The sequence below is a fragment of the Punica granatum genome, chromosome 7 (genome assembly GCF_007655135.1).
Source record: "Punica granatum isolate Tunisia-2019 chromosome 7, ASM765513v2, whole genome shotgun sequence".
NCBI lineage: Eukaryota > Viridiplantae > Streptophyta > Magnoliopsida > Myrtales > Lythraceae > Punica > Punica granatum.
In genome coordinates, this window is record NC_045133.1 from 1,429,433 (window position 1) to 1,452,186 (window position 22,754).

At 40.4% G+C, this 22,754-nt stretch overlaps 4 protein-coding genes and 1 non-coding gene across 14 annotated transcripts; 4 read left to right on the forward strand and 1 right to left on the reverse strand.

The window, feature by feature from the left end:
* Window positions 1-5,837: 5,837 nt before the first annotated feature.
* LOC116213009 (protein NRT1/ PTR FAMILY 4.6-like) lies at window positions 5,838-8,963 on the forward strand. Of its 3 annotated transcripts, none has more exons than XM_031547801.1 (5): window positions 5,838-6,140; window positions 6,680-6,785; window positions 6,896-7,113; window positions 7,202-7,642; window positions 7,769-8,963. In XM_031547801.1, exons 2-5 carry the CDS (start codon window positions 6,695-6,697, stop codon window positions 8,735-8,737), a joined length of 1,719 nt encoding a protein of 572 aa, XP_031403661.1. In that variant the 5' UTR covers window positions 5,838-6,140; window positions 6,680-6,694; the 3' UTR covers window positions 8,738-8,963. The 3 variants fall into 3 exon arrangements, with proteins under 3 accessions (XP_031403661.1, XP_031403659.1, XP_031403660.1); XM_031547799.1 differs by lacking the exon at window positions 5,838-6,140 and adding an exon at window positions 6,511-6,608; XM_031547800.1 differs by lacking the exon at window positions 5,838-6,140 and adding an exon at window positions 6,541-6,584.
* A 300-nt stretch (window positions 8,964-9,263) lies between these two features.
* On the forward strand, window positions 9,264-9,336 carry TRNAA-AGC. The gene has a single exon. It is a non-coding gene; the product is annotated as a tRNA-Ala (tRNA).
* Window positions 9,337-9,638: 302 nt separating this feature from the next.
* On the reverse strand, window positions 9,639-11,142 carry LOC116213013. The gene is made up of 2 exons (XM_031547812.1): window positions 10,789-11,142; window positions 9,639-10,282 (listed from the first exon to the last, which is right to left on the reverse strand). Exons 1-2 carry the CDS (start codon window positions 11,125-11,127, stop codon window positions 9,839-9,841), a joined length of 783 nt encoding a protein of 260 aa, XP_031403672.1. The 5' UTR covers window positions 11,128-11,142; the 3' UTR covers window positions 9,639-9,838.
* Window positions 11,143-12,014: 872 nt separating this feature from the next.
* Window positions 12,015-14,715, forward strand: LOC116213011 (hypersensitive-induced reaction 1 protein-like). Of its 5 annotated transcripts, none has more exons than XM_031547803.1 (6): window positions 12,015-12,162; window positions 13,018-13,218; window positions 13,360-13,480; window positions 13,639-13,730; window positions 13,824-13,920; window positions 14,087-14,715. In XM_031547803.1, the coding sequence occupies exons 2-6, from the start codon at window positions 13,030-13,032 to the stop codon at window positions 14,446-14,448; spliced, it is 861 nt and encodes a 286-aa protein (XP_031403663.1). In that variant the 5' UTR covers window positions 12,015-12,162; window positions 13,018-13,029; the 3' UTR covers window positions 14,449-14,715. The 5 variants fall into 5 exon arrangements, with proteins under 5 accessions (XP_031403663.1, XP_031403667.1, XP_031403662.1 ...); XM_031547807.1 differs by lacking the exon at window positions 12,015-12,162 and adding an exon at window positions 12,799-12,815; XM_031547802.1 differs by lacking the exon at window positions 12,015-12,162 and adding an exon at window positions 12,835-12,889.
* A 252-nt stretch (window positions 14,716-14,967) lies between these two features.
* LOC116213012 (hypersensitive-induced reaction 1 protein) lies at window positions 14,968-18,195 on the forward strand. Of its 4 annotated transcripts, none has more exons than XM_031547808.1 (7): window positions 14,988-15,279; window positions 15,759-15,870; window positions 16,160-16,362; window positions 16,693-16,813; window positions 16,959-17,050; window positions 17,153-17,249; window positions 17,484-18,195. In XM_031547808.1, exons 3-7 carry the CDS (start codon window positions 16,174-16,176, stop codon window positions 17,840-17,842), a joined length of 858 nt encoding a protein of 285 aa, XP_031403668.1. In that variant the 5' UTR covers window positions 14,988-15,279; window positions 15,759-15,870; window positions 16,160-16,173; the 3' UTR covers window positions 17,843-18,195. The 4 variants fall into 4 exon arrangements, with proteins under 4 accessions (XP_031403671.1, XP_031403668.1, XP_031403669.1 ...); XM_031547809.1 differs by having other exon boundaries at window positions 15,763-15,870; XM_031547810.1 differs by lacking the exon at window positions 14,988-15,279 and adding an exon at window positions 15,579-15,595.
* Window positions 18,196-22,754: the final 4,559 nt, after the last annotated feature.

A 22,754-nucleotide genomic window follows, 5' to 3' on the forward strand; every position in this document is an offset into this window, starting at 1 on the left:
AATACTCCAATCTAACTTTATTTGAGAAAAATAAGTTTCGTATCGCTTGAACTAATCCATAATGATCAAGTGAATATTTTTCAAATGGATTTTTTTTCTCAAATGAACGATTAATATATCAAAGTAAACAGAGATTCATGTGTAGATATTTAAGAACTTTTTCAATAACACATATATTCTTATTTCTTAACTGTCGTGATGGGTATAGGATGTAAATGAACTGTGAATATATATTGTGATCGAAATACTTATGTTCACATCATTAGAGCGATTGAAGCTTGCACGAATCACAACAATCTGAATCGACATTGTTTGACATGGTGAAGTCCAAGGACAATGCTATGAGACTTTTTGGCCAAAATAATTTTGTATAGTAACTCCATAATGTTTACCTAACATCCAGAAATCTTACGAGCTCTTACTATTTAAATTCAAAATTAGTCGACTCATTAAATAATAAAACTCTTCCAATTATGAATTTTCTCTATTTACAATATTCAAACCCAAAACATTATTTTTGATATTGCATGGTATAGAATTGACTATACTATAACTAGTTGTGTGATCTACGCGATACACGGACATTTGTGTTTTTAATTATAATTAATATTTAAAATTAAATTCAGGAACACCGATAGGATAAAACTTTAGAAAAGCTTCTCCATTGCATTTTCGATGTATTATCTATCACGTAATGAATTTATCTTGGTAATCACATAATGTCTTAATACATAAAATGTGAATGGACATCCGATTATGAGCTGAGGGAAAGCTCATGGAAATAACTCCTTAAAGTTTAAACGAATGGCAAGCTCTTATCGCAAGAATTTAAAATAAGGGCAAATTATCCTATAAAACCAATGATTTTACATTTCTTTCAAATATATTATATACTTTTAAAATAACTTAAAATATCCAATGGTTAATATATTTTTTCAAATCTATCTCACCGTTATATCACTGTCAACATTTAATGGTTTTGCCATTGTGGTCTTTTTATCCGGAAAAGATTTGAGAAAAGAATGAAAACTATGATATAGATTTGAAAAAAAAATTAAAATCGCGGAATAGATTTAGAGCTTACTAACGTTTCATTAACGGAAAATATAACACCGTGATAGATTTAGAAAAAAATATGTAAATCGTGAAATATTTTATATCATTTTTTAAGTATAGAATAGATATAAAAGGAAGGGAAAACTCTTAAAAATAATTATATATTGATAGATTCAATTAGAGGGTCATAATTTTTTTTTAAAATAGAAAATGAGACAAAAGTCGTTGTGTAACATTGGGAGGGGTAATTTGGTAAATAGGGATGGTGGAGAGGTAGATGCCGGATGATATGACAACGAGGAAGAGGAGAAAGACAGATAAAAGAAAAACATTAAAAAAAGGGAATCCTGTCCAATCAATCGCTTTCTGAGGTTAACCCCGTGGCAGCAGCAAAAACTCATTTTTTATTTTTTATTTTCTTTTCCCCAATCTTTATCTTATCTATTTATATTATTTACCAAAATATTTGAAAAAAATTGGAATAATAAAAATCGAATCGAAGTCAGGTATGGTGACAGATGACTCAGCTCAACCCATTCAATTCACTGACCTGGTCACTCGCACGCACAGACACCCCCACCCTTTATTATTTTGGCCGCAAACATAATTAAATCAGAAAAAAAGAGAGATGCCAATCAATATTGTGCCCGGTGCCGTTACAGGTTCTATGCAAGCTTGTGTTTAATTTTCGAATTAGATAATGATCCAACTCAACTTGATCCATGTAATAATATGATATAACGTAGAACAAACTCGCGAGACAATAAGAGAAAGATTGTTTGCCTGCATACTGCACCGTAGGTGGACGGCCACACTAAATCTGGTATGTGCAATTAATAAAATTACCGACTGCTATTGTCTTGATTAATTGTCATTCCAAATGTGATTGTAATGCGGAAGATTAAATAATAAAAATTAAAAGTTTTTTTCCCGGAGTTTTGGTTTTAATAAAATGAAGAATCTTGACCTCCTGGTCATTCTCCCCGCCCAATAGCGGGAGCTGGGCCCTCCTAATGGGCCACGTCGACGTGACTCTGGGCCCACGCTGTCTATCCTCAGAATCTACAATACAATCTATTTCCAATTCCTTGATCTCTTCCACTCTTTTGCTTCCAAGTACAGCAGGGATACACTGTTCGTTTCTTGTCCAATCAATCAGCTTCGCGATGAATTACAGTTCGAAATTCATTCGGCCACGAACCCGACAATAGGATCCGGAACGTTACCGTAGAGCTCTCTCGAGATATGATCGGAGCATTGACTCGTAATAATCACTTCATTCAAGTACGATCCGTGAACTTTAAGATTCGCTTAATTTATATATCGATATTGTATCTCTATTAGGCTTGTATGGATATGAATTTATTTTCACTCAAAAATTCAAATTGGTAAGTGATGCAATTGAATTTTTTTTTAAAAATTTTTAATGTAGAATTAATATTCTCAATGGTTAAGGAGCTGTACACCGGGTCAATCGGGGCTAGTGGTCACATGACATGAAAGACCGCTTTTTTGCTTTTTGTGCTATGATGGACCAGGAGAGGCATAATGCCACATGTTCATCGTCCCTTGAGTTGTCCCAATCTTAATCGCCTTTTGTATTGTTCTTGGAATGCTTACTAGCCCCAACAAGTTCATAAAGTTGGACATGGACCCGGTTTGGTTTTCGGTTTTAATTTTATTCAATTCAATTGCTTTGGGTCATCGCACCAAAATCAGATCCGATAAGGGGTCTCGATCCACCTCGCCACATGAAATCGAGATTCAACTCTTTTCTGGAAGGATTTTGTGTGATAGTTCATGTTTCGGCAATTTTTCCAACGAGAAACGGCTCGGCTCATTGACACTGTATAGTCGCAATCGAGATTCAATTCCTTCAGAAAAGATCGGCCGTTATTTTGTATGGCATAGTTCATGTTTCAACTTAAGAAGTAAAAGTAAAAGAGAAGTTTTCGTTCGTACGATTTTCTTGGTGGGGCCCACGGTCCTCCAGGAAACCCAAAGCTTTATATGCCAATGCCCACTGGCCTAAACTCGAGAGGGGTACAAATGGAATGGTCCATTGCCTAAAAAAATCATTTGTCACTATTTTACAGGATCGTTCGTGACTAGATGCATTGGTGGTGCTACGCTGACGGGATCGGTGTTTGTACTGATTATTCAAATCGTCTGATATGTTCGCGGTTGAACACAAGAGTCCGAATATTGCATAGCGAGAGCGGCAATGTTGCTATCACTACTGCCCACCATATTTACTTATCAAAAAGATACATTGGAAGGGCAAATTTGTTTTTTTCCGCAGAAATATTCTGCTGTTCTCATTCGATGACCATAGCAATATGGTGTCATAGTTGTTTGCCAGCTCGATTCAATAAGTAACCAATGAATTCTTGTAGTTTTCCCCTTCATAATTCATCATATTTCATGTTGAATTTTCGATGATTAGCTATTCGTATGCGAATCATAGATATGAATAAGAAGTCACCCAAAAGTAAAAAGGTGTTCTCTTTTGTACGAGGTTTGCTCATGGACCATGATGCTGGTTATGATAGTGGTATATTTCTATCGGTGTATCATTATTATTTTTTAAAAGGAGATTTCACACGAACTATGATATATTAACTAAAAACTTTTGAGAATGATCACATGAAAAACTTACTTATTGATAAATAACGTGCTCTTGCTGTCCGAGTCATCGGTAATGTAACAGTCTAGAAGATTATGATGCAGTCCCGACCAACTAGGAACCCCGATCTAGAAATATGTTATGGAGAGGATTTGGAGAAAGAAGTACAATTTCTGGCTTCCCCTAAAGTTCCCGGGGAGCTAGAATGAGAAACGCAATAAACATTAGGAGGCAGGATTGCAGCCCATCAAATTGGGCCTCATATTCCACAGTGAATTTAGTCCATTGGGCCTAAATGGGCCATGCCATTGCAGTTGTACTATTCTCTTAGCAGTTCGGTTGGATGGCCTTCCACGGCCTCTCTAGATCGATAATGTGTGTATGCACGAACGATAATATCAAACTGTCGAATGATTTATAGCTCGAGGGCACCTAGCTTTTGATATTCAATCGGAGTTTGCTCCGGACCTTCATCGGAGACATGTTTCAGTCTGTGTGATACATTACGCCCGGCCACGGCCCACAGTTGCTGAGGACTTCGTACAGTTTTTTCGGCAAGCAGAACCTACAAATCCCGTCGGACATTCAGGTGCAGGAGTAGCCAATCATTTTCAATTACTTGGGTGGGAAGGAATTTCATTTAGAAGGCTCATCCTGGGGCCCCAGGGCCCACCTCTGTCCTGGAGCTGAGCCCATTAAAAGGAACGTACGATACGAAAATCATTAAAGACGCGGCGGTGATCTTGTGGCCCAGCACGGTCCACTGAGGCCCACTTCCCAGCTCCCTCTCCCTGAGGTCATTCAGTTTCAGCTCCATACGGACCTTCACTAACGCTCTTAGGGAACGGAACTAAAGGCTCCATACCGAAGGCTCGGTTATCGTCCTCGTTCTCCAATGGGATCGTAACCGGAACCCCGACCGGCTCTGTACTTGCAGAAGATTTAGCTCGTCTAAAAACATGCAGTAAATGTTGAAGCAGGCCGAGCCAACTCTAGCTGGGGACTGAAGTGAGACGGGGATGGGGAATTTTATTCTATTTCTCCGTGGAGGCGAGACTGCAGAAGTTAGTCCCTATCACATCCTGTCATGGTCCTTCCCTGATTCGTACCACTTCAAGCGACGATAACTGGAGGTAGATGAAGGAATAATAGCATATCAGATAAAGGTATAAGGAGAAGATATACCTTATCTTTGGTCCAATAAGTCCACCTGGGAACACGCCCTATCACTAGAGCAGAATCCAGACCATACCTTGCAGTTCAAGCATCGTATGATTATGAAAAAGAAAAAAACTTGTTTAGAATATATATATATATATATATATATATTTGGCATAAAACTGAAATTAACAGTAAGTTCAGCATATATTCTCCCAAGAGAATCATCAATCATTAGTTCATTATTAACACCACCAATCACCATTAAAAGATTATCCACAGAAAGGCAGCACGCCGTTGGCCTTATCCGGACATAGAATATGGTATCAGAATGCAGGCTCTGGCTTCCGTCTCAGTACTAACCATCCCTCCATCCAGTATCATCCGTTCTGTCCATTTCCCGGGTCATGCTTGAGGAAAAGCATCGAACCGTGTACTGTCAAACTAGTTGTTTCCATCCTAAGCTGTGCAGTATGCATGCGCATTATGCCTGATGACATCTTCTCGATGAATCTGGATGACTGAACCGTGCTTGATGTATGGACAAAGCTTATGCTGGGCTGGCTGGAAACCGGGGAAGACTGGTAAGTTCTGGTTATGGTTATGGCACTGTAGACGGGATGAATCCTGGGGATTTGGAGGGGCCCGCCGTTTGGTAGGATGGGAGCCGCCCAATATTGGAGAGGGCTATAAATGTCATGTGCCACTAAATGTCTTCCATGGCATTGGCATCCACACATTCATTAAAGAATGAGCCAAGAAAGGAAAACTGACAGTGCCCCTCACGAGGGCATCACCAACAACTAATGGAAAAATGAATAGACAACTGCTGCAGGACCGATGGTTCCAGACCAGAGAAGGAGCCAAAGCTTGCCGAGCCGGTCATGTGACGTTACTGTGCTGGTTCGGGGTAAAATAGTTATAATGGACTCTTCCATGAGGGAGAAGGAAAAGGAAAAGAGGACGTTGTTTGCATTAGATTGGTTAGATCAAAGAGACAGTGGCCTCACCACTGAAGGGGGAGCGTGTGTGATGGAATTCATTTGTGGGGGTCACTGTGCGGAAACTGCATGGGGCCAACACACCACACTACCTCGGCAGAGCATTAGACGAGATGCTTATCGCTAAGAGCTCGGATCCTGATCATCCACTCGTGATTCAGGGTCTGTGAAAGGCCTGGCAACTCGACGAGCCGCAAATTGCAGGAATGGTTCCCGCTCGATCCATTTGTCACCACACTTTGGCTTCCATGTTTTTGGAGTAGGAATCATCCTCCCTGTTGTGATTTGGTTCCAAAAAGGTGCTTTTATGCTCTTATCTGATTGCAGACATATTCTACTCATCAAGAACAAATCAAGATACCCTCTTAGGAGTAACGCACACAAACTCTCTCTCTCTCTCTCTCTTCCCATGATGATCCGTCTATCGAGAAAACCTTAACTTACCATAATGTGGCGAGGAAGAATTAATAAATGTACATGATTGAACAAAATTAACAGACCATATCCTTGTCTGGTCTGTCACAACTTTACTAGTGCTTTCTTATGCCACGATACGAACTAAATTCACTGAAGAGTTTCTCACTTTGTAGCAATAAAAAGTTTTTACGGTCATTGCGACAAAATCTAGACCTTTCTTATCAGGTAGGACCACAAGCCTTCAACTGGTGTATAAAAAGGAGCCTAGACCAGATTACACTTCTATGATTCAGAAAGCTGAATGTGGGGGGTCAACAGTATCTTATGTGATCCTTTTATTTAACAATTTTGTATGTTTGTCTTACTTTCCTTGCCCGGTTTTCTTTCTGTCTCTTCAGCTCACTCTTGCCTGTTGTTACAGGAAAAACCACATCAGATGGAACCCTTGGAAGGTTATGTCGACTGGCGGAAAAGGCCTGCCGTAGGAGGCCGCCACGGTGGCATGCTCGCAGCCTCCTTCATCCTAGGTCGGTTCGTGCTATCCTTGAACTTTACATGACAGAACATAACTCGGTTAAGAAGTTGCATACAGAATGTTGATGACATCAATTTTTTGTTGCTGAAAATTGAATTGTAGCTGTGGAGGCACTGGAGAACTTGGCCTTCCTGGCCAATGCAAGCAACCTCGTGCTGTACCTCACCAAGTTCATGCATTTCTCGCCCTCAAACGCGGCGAACATGGTGACAGACTTCATGGGGACGGCCTTCTTCCTCGCCCTTCTCGGTGGTTTTTTAGCAGACAGTTTCTTCACCACTTACAGCATATACCTAATAAGTGCTACGATAGAGTTCACGGTAAAGTCCCGACTTACTTACCTGAGTAAACTTCTTTGGCGATTATCCTCGTCCGGGAAATTTCCATGACGTGAGTTCTCAATGTCAGGGTCTTGTGCTGCTCACACTTCAAGCTTGCATACCTTCGCTGAAACCGCCAAGCTGCAATCTGAGTAAGACCGAGGCACCGTGCCTTGAAGTGAGTGGTGGGAGAGCCGTCATGCTGTTTGCAGGACTCTATCTCGTAGCTCTGGGTGTTGGTGGAATAAAAGGTTCGCTCCCGCCGCATGGTGCTGAGCAATTTGACGAGACCACAGCAGAGGGCAGGAAGCGCCGGTCGACCTTCTTCAACTACTTCGTGTTCTCACTTTCATGCGGGGCCCTCATGGCGGTCACTTTCGTGGTGTGGATCGAAGACAACAAAGGGTGGCAGTGGGGCTTTGGGATTTCCACTGTGACGATTCTCATCTCAATCCCGATCTTCCTACTCGGTTCTTCGACATACAGGATTAAGGTCCCGGAAGGGAGCCCGATCACAACCGTGCTCAAGGTAATGACCATATGTTTATGGCCACGCTTGATATAATGATATGCATTCTCAGCATCCCTTTAACCCAAGCCTGAACTTTCCGGAAAATCTGCCAATGGACATGGACTGATTCTTTGTGTCCAACAGGTAGTGGCTGCTGCCACCTACAACACTCTCAAATCCCGGAATGCTTCCCATGTCGTCGTTAGCATGGACTTGAACCCGTCTTACGCGAGCCAGAGTAGCGAGGGCGAGGAAGTGAATTCCAATAAGAAGTTGTCGAACCCGAGCAGGACCCTGTCACACAACCTTAAGTTCCTCAACCGAGCCGTGACTGAGGAACCTAACCACGAGTTCCTGCAGTGCACAGTGAATCAAGTGGAAGACGTGAAGATCGTGCTCGGGATCCTCCCCTTCTTCATGTCAACAATCATACTCAACTGCTGCCTCGCACAGCTCTCGACCTTCTCGGTCCAACAGTCCGCCACTATGAACACCAAGCTTGGCTCCCTAAGGGTTCCACCGGCCTCTCTTCCTGTCTTCCCGGTCCTCTTCATCATGCTCCTTGCCCCGGTCTACGACCACATCATCTTACCATTTACCCGTAAATTGACCAAGACCGAGACAGGCATAACCCATCTGCAGCGCATTGGGACGGGGCTAGTCCTCTCCATCATGGCAATGGCAGTGGCGGCTCTTGTCGAAGTGAAACGCAAGAACGTGGCAGAGAAACTCGGAAAGATGAACTCAGCCGGACCCCTTCCCATAACTTTCCTATGGATTGCCCTGCAGTACCTGTTCCTCGGATCAGCCGACTTATTTACACTGGCAGGGATGATGGAGTTCTTCTTCACGGAGGCTCCACAGAGCATGAGGTCCATGGCTACGGCCTTCTCGTGGGCCTCATTAGCCATGGGATACTACCTCAGCTCCGTGCTTGTGGCGGTCGTTAACAAGGTCACACGGCATTTCTGCCAGGTCCCTTGGCTGTCTGGTTCCGACTTGAACCAGTATCACCTGGAGAGGTTCTACTGGCTCATGTGCATCCTCAGCGGGGTGAATTTCCTGCATTATCTCTTCTGGGCCTGTCGATACAAGTACAGTACATTAACATAATAGCAGGAAATTCTTTACTATTTGGATACTTCTTATGTAGCGCAGCGAGATACTTTTCTTAGATGAATAACTCGGGGATCAGAGATCCCCTTCGTCCTATATCAGTTCCCGATTATATAATCAGCTGATACGAACATATCACAGTGTGAGTCTCTCTGTACCATGCTGCAAGATTGTAGACTCTCTCTCCCATGAATAAAAATACCACAGTTGTTACCTGCGTCGACCGAAATCCATATTTCGTGTGCCATGATGGGCTTTTTCAAAGTGACTGAATGAAAAGAACATTAGACCTGCTTGAAGGGACATAATTAGTGCTCGCAACTGACACATCTCGATCAAGCACGGGACGCTGCAAGAAACATAACAGCCTCATGCAGAGACGATGAGCCTGCCGACACAGTTCAGCCAGAAGGAATATGTCAACGTGCCAAAGAAAGACAACATTCGTTTCTGTTAAGATGGGATCGAGGTTTGAGCTTTTTTACCTTTCATTTCAAAAAACAGCCATCGACAAACATCAGGAGGGGATGTAGCTCAGATGGTAGAGCGCTCGCTTAGCATGCGAGAGGTACGGGGATCGATATCCCGCATCTCCATTTTTGTTTTTAAATTTTTGTATCCATACTTCGTAGTCTCGCACGGGTTCAATTCCGAACATCCTGCTAATTCACTTTTCTCATATTAGAGTCCCGATAATTTTGATTGAGAAAGCGTAATCCCACGTTCTTTAAGCATGTAATTCAGACGATTATGCACATTTCATCTCCATTTTTGTTTTTAAATTTTTGTATCCATACTTCGTAGTCTCGCACGGGTTCATTTCCGAACATCCTGCAAATTCACTTTTCTCATATTAGAGTCCCGATAATTTTGATTGAGAAAGCGTAATCCCACGTTCTTTAAGCATGTAATTCAGACGATTCTGCACATTTCCTCATAACTTTCTTCTGATGAAGAGCTCATACTTGCGTTCACATTACACATATGTGTATAATACAAATGCCCGCCCTACTGAATCACTGATCCTCCTCATCCCACAAAATGTACGTTACACAAAACGAAGGAAAGAAATGGTTCGGATCGACTACGACTTGCCGATCAATCAGCCTCCTGTAACCCGCCAAGCACAACTGAACCTATTAACAGCCCAGCAGCCCCCACAGTGAGTGCCCCGGCCACCAGCGCCTGCACCACCACCAGCCCCGTGGAGTCATCCGGGATCAGCACCACGGCTGCCACGGCCACCACCAAAATTGGAAGGGCTGCTGAGGCAAGCGTAGACGGGGAGGTACCCGCCACCTTCTCGAGCAGGCTCAGCAGCCCGAGCTCCTCTGCTTTCGAGAACACGCCGAGCTTCTCTATCGACGACAGGGTGAAACCAAGCTCCTCCGCCTTGGAGAGGAGCCCCGCTTTCTCGACATTGCTAAGGACTTTCCGCTTCTCGAGCTTTTTGAAGACGTCCACTTCGACTTGTTCGCTCCCCTCGTAGAAGATCCCCGCCCCGAACCATTGCTTCTCCCAGTTATCATCCAACTTGTTCACCTGCACATCATCACCCCAGCTGTAATAATCAAATCGTACATCCATTTCTAAAGTTACAATTACTGAAAGAGAAAAGTATACGAAATCACAGAGTCAGGGATGAGCCCAGGATAGCTGAGCCGCCCCCTCAAATTCCGATATTCTAAAAAATTAGTATATCCTCGTTTTAAATTTTCATGAAATTACTCTTATTCGCCCCCTCAATCAGAAAAGTTTAAATGTTTATTGCCCCTCCGAGGACCTTGTCCCCTTGATCTAAATCCTACGTCCATCCCTGCACAGAGTCGATCCATTTACGAGAGTTTGAGTGACTTGGCTTCAGTCTCGCCTAATGCAACAATGGCCGTTGAGCAACCAGGCAGTCCAATGGCGCAGTGCTTGGAAAAAGCTTCCACACCCTCTGCTCCAAATTTTCCAGGGGAAGTGAAGGAAAGAGAGAGAGAGAGAGAGAACGGAAAAGCGTCGAGCTTTGAGGGGGAGAGTGGAGCTGCAAAAGGGAAAGGTACCTTCTTTCGGGGAGCCATGGCGACGATAGTCAAGGGCTTCCTGGCGGGAAGCAAGCGGCCATGATTGTAGCGAGGCGCAGAGGAGAAGGAGAAGGGGAAACTTCTGGGCTTGTCGGCGGTTCTTGGAAGAAAAGCCGCGGGGGAGGGAGCGGCGACCGCCATTGATGCTCCTCTGAGCTGCAGCTGCAGAGCTTCGTCTTCTCCGACTTCTTTCCGGCAAGAGCCCGACAGAGATTCGTATTGCCACGTTGGATCAGGGGAAGCCAGAAGTTTTGGTTTAGTAGTTGACAGTGCATCACATCCACCAATAGGATTAGAGATTGCTCTATCCGCATACATGTATTCAATTTTTTTCTTTTTCTTCTTAATTAATTATCCTCCTTGTTTCTTGTGAAATCCTAATCGGGTCGCCCCTCAATCTTAAAAGAAATGCTCCCGAAAGCGCACTTATTGATATATAAAATAATTTTTAATATTCAATTTCTTAAAATTACGAGGATAATATCTCTTACAATTTGAAAAAATTACCTAAAAATAATCCAAAGATACAAAGAACGAGAAAATTCATTTGAAATTTTTGTTAAGGAATATCATCGTAAATCTATGAAAAGGAGAAGATGGGTAGGCAAATCTTGAAACACGCTTCTCGCCTCGCCTAAGACCATCTGATTTTGGGTTTTTGATTTTAAATGAGGGATCAAACTATTCGGAGAGGGTCCCATAGGATTGATAGAAATTAGGCAGTAGACTTGTGCGTTACGCGAATGTGTAAAAAAAAAATAAAAATATAAGTTTTTGACTTTTATGGAGAAACGTTTCAACTTATTAAATTTTTTTCCATTTTCTTTTAATTTTTATTCTCGATCAACAAATTTTTTACATTTTTCAAGAAAATATTTAATCTCATTTTTTTTTATTTTTCAATATAATAATTAATTAAAATTGTTATGATGTAGCTATCTTAGAGACACTAAATTCTACAAGTTGAGGGTATAAATGTAATAATGAATAATTCATTATGATCGAAGAGTCCCTCAATCACGAGTTGAGGGTATTAAAAAAATATGTGGCACATTCTTATTACGCCCCCGATTTTTATATATTATATAATCTTTTTTATAAGAATATATTCCATTATAATCGATTGATTCTCAATTTTTTTTTTTGGGTAATGAACACTTTGCTGAATATGGGTAATGAATACTTGGAAATATCTTCGTAGACTAATGGCCATAAAAAGAAATCCAATTCCACCAAAAATTTAATTACCAAAAGGCCATGTCCGCATGATCGCAGCAACTCGCACAGCCAAAATCTCTCAAGTTCCCATCTTCCCCTCCTCGCTCCGTCGACGGACTCCGCTCGGAGGCAACGGTAAAGTGATTTTCTTGTAAACCCAGCTCTCTACTTGTTTTCGCCTATTCGTTTACCCTGTTGATCTTGAAGTCAAGGATCTTCGCAGAACTGTGCGAGTATTAGGGCCATGACGGCAAGAAATGGAGAAGTACATGAAACCCAGTTGTTTATTTGCAGATTAGAATGGGAAGGTGGGACCTTTGGACCCAAAATTGTCGATTACATCGAACCCTGTAGGCTGTAGCTTTTCTTTTGCCCAACTCGGTGACAATTTCAACTCTCTTGTCCTTATTGGGCAGGGAAAACTCCATGTAGAATGTCACTGTTTAGCATTTTCTGCAAGTTTTTGTACGTAAACCATGCCGTTGGTTTCAAGGTTTTAAAGTGTTAAGACAGCTGACTGCTTCTAACCCATTCGATGCCTGTAGACGTATGTATAATATACATCCAGGGGTCAATGTCTATCCTTGTCATCGAGATATTTTATATGCATACGAAAATTCTCGGAGCTTTCTCCTTCTTTGTTTAGATGTCCATATGCATTGATTGCGGAAGAAGCACAAATTGATTGGTTGTTTGACTTCGCTTGTATTCACACATTGTTTATAGAATATCACGACTTGTAGTTTAATGCGCTGTTCTTAAAGAACTCCGAGGTGCCAGCTTGCAAGGTATATAAGTGTCTGCCTGCCCAGTCTTTCCTAATCACTTGCTGGTATTATCTTCGAGCCCGTTGTTTTGAATAGTCAGTGATGTGACTTGTATTCGTTCTGCCTATTTCTGAGTTCATCCATTGCACCACCTACTAGTTCAGAGAGGCAAGAATGGTTTTGATCTAACTATCTCTAAATCCTCTTCCCCTTTGTGTTATAGAGTTGACCGAACATGGGTGGTGTTCTGTGCTGCATTCAAGTCGACCAATCAACTGTAGCTGTTAAGGAGAGATTCGGGAAGTTCGATGAAGTGCTTCAACCTGGGTGCCACTGCCTTCCTTGGTTTCTCGGGAGCCAGTTAGCGGGACATCTCAGTCTCCGGGTGCAGCAGTTGGATGTGAAGTGCGAAACCAAGACCAGGGTTCGTTTGCTCTTTAACTTCTCAAGAATATGATTAGGAATATTTCTCAATCGCAAGTTTCTCTGATGCGTCATCTTTATTAACTTTGTTATTTCTTTGTGGTGAAAAGTGTAATTGGTTTTCTGGATTATCTTATATAAGGACAACGTTTTTGTGAATGTCGTCGCATCTATCCAATACCGTGCACTAGCAGATAAGGCAAGCGATGCATTTTACAAACTCAGCAACACTAAGGGTCAAATCCAGGCTTATGTCTTTGATGGTATTGTTTAATAATTTTTAATTTATTCAATTTGTTCACTTGTTTATGGTAGACAAATTTGTCATAGGACATGTTTTCAGTTTTTTGAGTTTAATATCTTCTTGACAATTCATTCACACTGATAAATGGTAGCTTTCTCTTATTCGTGTGACTAATAGTGATTAGAGCTAGTGTACCAAGGCTCAATTTGGATGATGCTTTTGAGCAGAAGAATGAAATTGCCAAAGCAGTGGAAGATGAACTTGAGAAGGTATTTGTGAACAGGACCGAAGTTCATGATCTTGTGACTGCCGACGTGATTCTGGGTGAATAACTTTTTGTTCTTTAACGATACTATTTGTAGGCTATGTCTGCCTATGGTTATGAGATAGTGCAGACTCTGATTGTCGATATCGAACCTGACGAGCGTGTGAAGCGAGCCATGAATGAAATCAACGCCGGTGAGTATCATTTTGTTATGTAAATAAACAACGCTTACAAGTTTTTGATAGGTAACAATGTTTACAAGTTGGTATTACTGAATTAATGCTTAGAGGTTGGGATTTTTTTCTTTGTCCACGGACTCATGAATCCTATTCTAATGCATGATAATTCGACATTTCTCAGCTGCAAGACTCAGGGTGGCAGCGAATGAGAAGGCCGAAGCTGAGAAGATACTGCAGATCAAGAGAGCTGAAGGTGAGGCAGAATCAAAGTATCTTGCAGGGCTCGGAATCGCCCGCCAGCGTCAGGCGATAGTGGATGGCCTGAGGGACAGCGTGCTTGGCTTCTCGGAGAACGTGCCGGGGACCACAGCGAAGGATATCATGGACATGGTCCTTGTAACTCAATACTTTGATACCATGAAGGAGATCGGTGCTGCCTCCAAGTCCTCCACCGTGTTCATCCCGCACGGGCCTGGCGCCGTTCGTGACGTTGCCAGTCAGATTCGTGAAGGGCTTCTCCAGGCCTCCTCTGCAGCCAATTGAGAGACAATCGGGACTGTTATAAACTATTGATGGAAAGTGCAAAGGATCTTTCATTATGGGCTTTTGTGTAGGTTTATATTGTGAATGTTATTCAGTTACAACACTTTGTGAAGTTTTTTTCCTTCTCTTGGAAGTCGGGACGACTATGTTCCGTAACTTCCAGGATACATGGTAAAGGCGAGTTGCGAATCGTTCATTTTGATTGTACACATCATATACCTAATGCAACTGTAATTTCCTTTTAGTAATATTGTTTCTCGTATACGATTTCTCGGTATTAGTGATCATCTATAAACAATTCTCTTGCAAAAATACGACTCCAATGATCGCTAGGATTACCATATGATAAGGCGGTTGGTACGCAAGCCACCCGACAAAAGGGTAAAAATTTAACATTTGCCATAGTTTGTGGCTCCAAACTACAATTAAAAAGTTTCGGGTAGAACAGGAAATTTGGAAAAACTTTGGGCTAAATGATGATTTTAGGTAAAAGAACGTCAACGTCAAGCAGCCGTCGGATGGATTTTTGTGACGGCTCCGTTCTGCTCCTGCCGAAAGCTTAAAAGCTCAACGGAGGTGTCCGATCCCAAGAACCAGAAAACGAGCGGAAGAAGGCGAAGGATTTCGCCTTTAACTTGAAAGTTGATCAGAAGCCTTCTGGGTTTCACTTTCAGGCCGCTACGGGGAGCCTGCCAGAAAGAAGCTTGTCAAGCTGTTGGCTTCCTAATCCGTCAACCTCAGCGATTCGTAACCTGTCGTTTTCGACGAAAACGAAGAGAAACGAACAATTGCGTGAAACCCAGTTGTCTATCTGCTGACGGGACAGCCAAGGTAAGATTCTAAGACCCGAGGAATTGACAATTGCAAAGAAATCGTGGTTTTCAATTTTTTTATTCTATCCTTGTGATTTAGATAATATTAATGGTGGGTTCCATGTGATATTACTGAGTTTTCTGACGTGAAGATTGAGGGGCAGTGAATTTCAAGGAAGCTTCTTAGTTAGACAATGGCGATTTAACATTCTCTGACTGGCATTACTATTATATATGTAGAATTCTTTTTCATGATAAAAGATTGTATATGCACTTATCCAGGAAAAAAAAAAAAGATTGTTTATGCACCTGGAACTTCTTGTAGTTTTCTATTGGTAACAGCTCCCATTCGGTTATTTGTGTTTGTGTTTTTCGCGTTTTGTTTGTACGAGTTCAACATCAGACATCAGTTCTATGTGTGTTTGCTCAGCTGTGAAGAAGAGCAAGTACTTCGTTTTTGACTTTCCTTGGTATTTGACTTGTTCTTTTATTATATAGATAGATAGAGCTTGAAGGAGGCAACTTCCAGGCAGGATTTATATATTGGACGTTGTTTTGAGTTGTCATTACGGCCTTCTCTGTCATTAGCTGCTCCATTCTACATTCATCGGTTAGTCTCTGTGTCTGTCTTCTAAGCTATGTTCTCCCTTTTCTTTTAAAATTTATTAGTTCTCTGTTTCCTCGATTTTCCGATGGTCTTATCTTGTTTCTTGGAGTTACTACATTACTATTGCTCCTGCTTTGAGAACTTCCGATGACTTGTTCCTTGCTTGTTGCACACTTACTTATATTTTTGTTCATGTGGGAGTTTTCATGGTTAGGAATAAATTTTCCTTCAGTTATTGTAATTCAGCTGATTGATATAGTATAGGCTACTCCTTCCGTCTTTTTGGATGTAGGGTGGATACCTAAGATGGGGAATTTATTCTGCTGCGTAAAAGTCGATCAGTCAACAGTAGCAATCAAGGAACAATTCGGAAAGTTTGACGATATTCTTCAACCAGGGTGCCACTGCCTGCCTTGGATTCTAGGAAGTCAGTTAGCAGGGCATCTTACACTTCGAGTCCAGCAGTTGGATGTGAAATGTGAAACCAAGACTAAGGTTCGTGTATTTGCTAACTTCAAGAAAGAGCTCTCTCAATCATATTCCCTTTCTGGTGTTGATAAGTGCTTTGGTAAGCTGTCGCATGTTATGGACATCTTTTTTATTGATGCCTATTGAAAAAGGTAGATTTGTGAATTTAACGGTAAAAATTAGCTAATATATGGCTGATACTTGATTCTTGAGATGGTTTCTGTTGCATTTCTTCATTTGCGAAGTACTGAACTGTTGCATGTTTTTCAATTGTTCTGACAACATCATAGATTTCATCATAATTCATGGAGTAACATGGGAAGTCTAATTGGCTTTATGGACTTTCTGTAACTGCAGGACAATGTCTTTGTCAATGTTGTTGCATCTATTCAATACCGTGCCCTGGCAAACAAGGCGAATGATGCATTTTACAGACTTAGCAACACCAAGGGCCAGATCCAAGCTTATGTTTTTGACGGTATGACATGTTATTATTTTCTCATAGATAATAAATATGTTTTCACTCTGTCATGTGACTATACGCACACATGCGCGCACAATTTTAGCTTTAGTTTTATTTTATCATGATCATAGATAGATGTTAAGATTGAATTCTCTTTCAGTGATCCGAGCAAGTGTACCGAGGCTCAACTTGGATGACGTTTTTGAGCAGAAGAATGAGATCGCAAAAGCCGTGGAAGATGAACTTGAAAAGGTGAAGTAGATTGAACGTGATCTCAGAAAAACGTATTTATTCATCACATTGAGTGAATGGACTTAAATTTCTTAATGTTTTCATGTCGTGTACTTCTTGCAGGCCATGTCCACCTATGGGTATGAGATTGTACAGACACTGATTGTTGACATCGAACCAGACGAGCATGTGAAGCGAGCAATGAATGAAATTAATGCAGGTAAGTAGATCCCGTTTGGTGATATAGATTCTAAAAGTCTTAGGAGGTGATGAGACCCTTTAGAGGAGACATTCATTCAGATTACTTTTTGTTCTTCACGTTGCTAGCTTCACATTTAGATCGATGAACTGTTTTTTCCTGTTTTTGAAATAACGGGAAAATTCTCACTATCTGTAGCTTGCAACAATTCATTTGACAGAGATGATTGATGTAAAGATATTTGATGATTTTCAGCGGCAAGACTGAGAGTAGCAGCAAATGAGAAGGCCGAAGCTGAGAAGATCCTGCAGATCAAGAGAGCTGAAGGTGAGGCAGAATCAAAGTATCTTGCCGGGCTCGGTATTGCTCGTCAGCGTCAAGCAATTGTTGATGGCTTGAGAGATAGCGTGCTGGGCTTCTCAGAGAATGTTCCCGGGACCACTGCGAAGGATGTTATGGACATGGTCCTCGTCACACAATACTTCGATACTATGAAGGAAATCGGTGCTGCCTCTAAGTCCTCGGCTGTGTTCATTCCACATGGGCCTGGTGCCATTCGTGATGTCGCCACTCAGATTCGCGAAGGGCTTCTCCAGGCTTCTGCAGTTAATTGAATGCGTGCACAAACCAATCTAAAAGGATCCGATTAGAAAAGGGCAAGATATATTTTATTGTCGTGGTGATTGCTGCTAGGTCATTACTGTACATGTTGGATGCAAAATCCTACCCAGGCCAAGTCTAGGTGCTTCTCTATGGCATGGAGGAGCTTATCTTGTGGTTCTATAATCTGGTGTCACTGTATCCGTCTGAAACTCTTGGTTTCGAAGTTTGATCTGTTTGAGTGATTGTGCATCTCTCATTATCAACTTCTCATGTACCAAAGGAACAACGTGGGTTATTTTTCATGTTCTGTGCACAGGTCATAGGTTTCTCGAGCAAGAATCACAGTGTTATGCTGCCTTCTCAATGTCGTGTAAGATTGCACATCAATTTTCCCCTTATCAGTGGAACTCGTCGGTTCTGAAATTATTCACGCACTGGTTTTGGTTGACATGTTTTTGGTGTTGGAAGACATCAATGACAAAAAGATCGGACATGTTGAGCAGGTCAGTTCATCCAATGAATCAAACGATCCTCATTGTAGGAACATATGAGGAACTTTACAATCATTGTTGCCTTAGCTTCTTTATATTTTTGGCCAAACTTTTAGCTTCTTTATTTAGACACTTAATTTATGTATGTGCTAGGCAGCATACCTGCACTTTGTTGCGGGTCCAAAAATTGTCTCAATTTGTTAGATAGTATCTTAAAACGATAGATTTGGATTGTTGATGGGTCCGTGAAGAATAAACTCTTTATTGTAAAAGAACTATCATTATTATCATTAATTGATTATTATATAAATTCAAATATTTGAGACACTAAAATATAGAAAATGACCATAAAACATAATATGGTAGTATTTTTAGCGCAAACGACTCGCATTGCATTGTAGGTCTTATTTTTCACAGTGACAAAGATTTTACAAATTAAATGACGTTACAATTCTATACAAAATCTAAACATCTGTATATATCTAGACAATCTCTAATTCTTTTGCGTATTCTAGTACAAAAACGTAAAATTGTATCTATAAATCGATACGATCTTTGAATGTATTTTTTTTCCATAGACTCATTCATATTTATGAAACTTTTTAGATACATTTCTTCGTGATCATTATTGATCATTTAAATTTAGGATTTTTTTAAAAAAATTAATATAATTTATCATGCCAATTCAGTTAAGTTTATTCTACAATATTTTGTATAAAAAAGTTCATAATGAGGTATAAATCTTATCGTGAGCACATGTTCAATATAAAATTGTGTTGATAGACATAGAACTCATTCCTCTTATATATCCTTATTTTCTTCTTAATTTTTAAATGAGAGTTTTAGCTTAACTCGACTGTGTATGTGTGTGCAAAACATATTCAAGTTATCATTTATAATATCATTATTTTTATTTCATGGAAGTGTGTTTTGAATGCGGTAAATCGATTGACTCTTCAGAATAAAATCTATAATTTTTTCCTAAAAAAGAGAGGTAAGAATAAGATTTAAAATTTTACAAATAATGTTAAAAGCATGACATAATAATGTATTTTAAGCAAATGAAAATGTCTGCATTTTATAAATTTATGAAAAATAATTTAATAACAAAATTAGTTTTGATCATATATCTTCTCGTACAAATAAAAAGAGAAATAGTATTTGTTCTAGTATAAAGGTATGTGTATAATTAATACAATTTCTTAACAACGACACTATAAAGGATGCAAATTTGTATGTGAATGAAAATTTGTAAAGAAAAATAAAGTATAAGGTATGCGTATAACTCTTTGGGGGAAAGATAAAATAGATAGAGAGAAAAAAGTAAAATATACAATAAGGTATTATGTGTAACGGGTGTACATGTGGTATTATATCACCAGACACATAAAAAATTCTATTTTTGTTAACAATAATATTTTTGTGATATTACTGAAAACCAAGAGTAATTTGGAAATTTAATTGACTTGCGACATTGTCACGTGATATACCCGTTATATATAAGACATTCTCAAGACACGTGATATCAAATCTTATAGTAATAAAAAAAAAGTGAAAAGATTGTATATCATATAGGTGAAAAACGCGTCATTACATTTGTGAACGCTAGTGATTTGATTCCCGCAAGTGACAATATTTCTATAGTTCTGGTCGGGCTTCAGGATTCGTAGACCCCAGTAAAGGCTCGGGTGGAGAAGGCAATAACTCGGGTTCGGGTTATTTCAATCCAGGTCATCTCAACTCGGGTCGCGACCCGCGCATTGGCCCGGTCAGATTTGGGCCTTACTTCAGCCGGCCCAGTCTGTTCTCTCCCTCCAGTTGCGGCCCATTTCTTCCCTTGTCTGGTCAGCAGTTCAGCCCAGTGCAGCAATTTTGGCCCAATTCTTCGGTTCTCTATCAGACCTGCTGTCGGCCTAGTCACACCACCATTATGCCAGTTTAATAAGTTTTCCGGGGCCCAAGCTCATCTGACCCACGGCTCCTCTCCGACACTTTATGATCAGACTGGTATATGGACTCGGGAGCTACCCATCACGTGACTTCAGATATGTCGAATCTTAGTGTTCGTGATGATAATCTGAGTTCGGATCATCTTTTTGTGGGTGACGGTAAATCCCTCAAAGTTTTAGCTTCTAGTTATTCTACTATTAAACTTTCTTCACAATCTTTACATTTAAATCACATTTTTTATGCTCTTAATATTTCCAAAAATCTCATATCCATATCTAAATTTGCCAAAGATAATACTTGCTTCTTTGAGCTTCACCTGAATTGTTTCATTGTAAATGATCGCCATTCACACCGGGATCTTATGCATGACCCAATTAAGGATGGACTTTCCTGCTTTCACCCGAGAGTTAGGTATACTGTTGGTCCTCGGGCTCATCTTTCCTCGCATGGATCTAGTGTCTTATGGCATAAGAGTCTATGACACTTTTCCTTTCCTATTTTTCATTATGCGTTAGGTCCTTATTTCCTTAATAAAGATCATGTTGTTTATGTTTAATCTGCCTGCCAACATGGGAAGATAATATTAATAATTCTCTTTCTCTTACTCATCATAAGAGTAAATCTTTATTTGAGCTCATCCATATTGATATCTGGGGACCTGCACCGATTACCTCTCATACTGGTCATCATTAGTATATTCATTTTCTTGATGATTACAGTAGATTCTCTTGGTTTTATGTTATAAAATCATGATCTGACGTTCTTCGTGTCTTCCGTGCCTTTCGTATCCAAATAGAGTATCTTTATGGACGCCGTATCAAATATCTTCAATCCTATGGTGCTAAACAATTTCTGTCTGCAACTTTTCAATTTGAATTGCGAAACCATGGCATTTTTCATCGTATGTCATGTCCCCACGTCCCTCAACAGAACGGTTCAGCTGAGCGCAAACACCATCATATTGTCGACATGAGTTTCACCTTACTATCTCATGCTTCTCTTTCTTCAAAATTTTGGGATCGTGCTTTCAAAACAGCTGTATACTTCATCAATTGGTTACCAACCAAATCCCTTAATTTTCAAACACCCTTTGAGGTTCTTCATGGTCATGGTCCTGATTACTTTGGCTTATGAGTCTTTGGTCGTCTCTGCTATCTTATTTATGTCTTTACACTTGTTATAAGTTAGAACCTCGATCTCGGCCTTGTGTCTTTCTTGGGTATCCCTATCACTAGGGGTGTCGATGACTTGAACGTACTACTTGTTGGGAATTGGTGTATGCCCTAGAGGCAATCTATAATCAGTTTTGTAATATGATATCTATTTCATTATAAAACGAGGCATATCTGTTATTGTGTAGATTGCGCTAAATATGATTTTACACAATAATGTCCTTGGAATAGTAGGTTCAATAGGCATCAAGTGTGACTTGATTGTGAGATCCTATAATTACTGAACATTATTCCTAAATGTCCATAGTCAAAGTATTATCGTTAATTAGGACAACGGTAATACGGTTAGACTAGTGTGAGTGTTAATTGATGACCAAATCTCATAGGTCATGGATATGGAGATATCAAATCACACCACATGTATACATTAAGAGTAATGTGTATTGGACTGACCCGCCATGAGATTGCTACATGGGTTGTTACGTGACTGTCATTAGCATATCTCAAAGTGACTATAGTGTAATGGTCCTTTGACTTGAGGTCACCATAGATTCCTACGTGTAATGTCGTATATTTTGATACTGTCAAACGCCACCGTAACTGGCTGGTTATAAAGATAGTTATTGGGTATGCCACAAAGCATGGAAAAGAATGTGAGTGACCAAGATAGGATTTGTCCCTCCTACGAAACGGGAGCGATATCTCACGGCCACTTGGTGGTTAAGTCTAAAAGTGTATGCATACCCAAATGAGTCGATATAATGATATCGAGCTCATTTGCTCTGATAGACTTACCCGGTAAATCAAGAAAGAGAGATATTAAGTCATACAAGGATGTCATCGACCATGCCTTGGGCTCAATAGAGATATAGAAGACAATGGATTATATTACATGGTAATATAGGTCACGAGGTTCGTCGAGAAATTGACTTTCCGATTATTTGAGTAACAGTGATGTATTGCTAGATGCCGCTCACTGTTTGTAATATTAAAATAGAGATTTCGATATTACTATCAACGTAATTGGGAACCTACAGGGTCACACACTACGACTAACTTGACGAGATATTTTGAAACAACAAAATTGTCTAATAAAGATTAGATGATTTATGGTGCGACCGATTAATCGGATATTTAATGAGATTAAATTTGCCGATTAATTAGACCCGATTTATTAGATTTAATGGTGTGCTAAGTGGTTATTTTTATGGAACCACTTGGAGCCAATTATAGAAAGAAACATGGGCCAATTGTATGATAACACTTAGCTATACACATGGACTAATTAAATGATGTCACCTAGACTTACA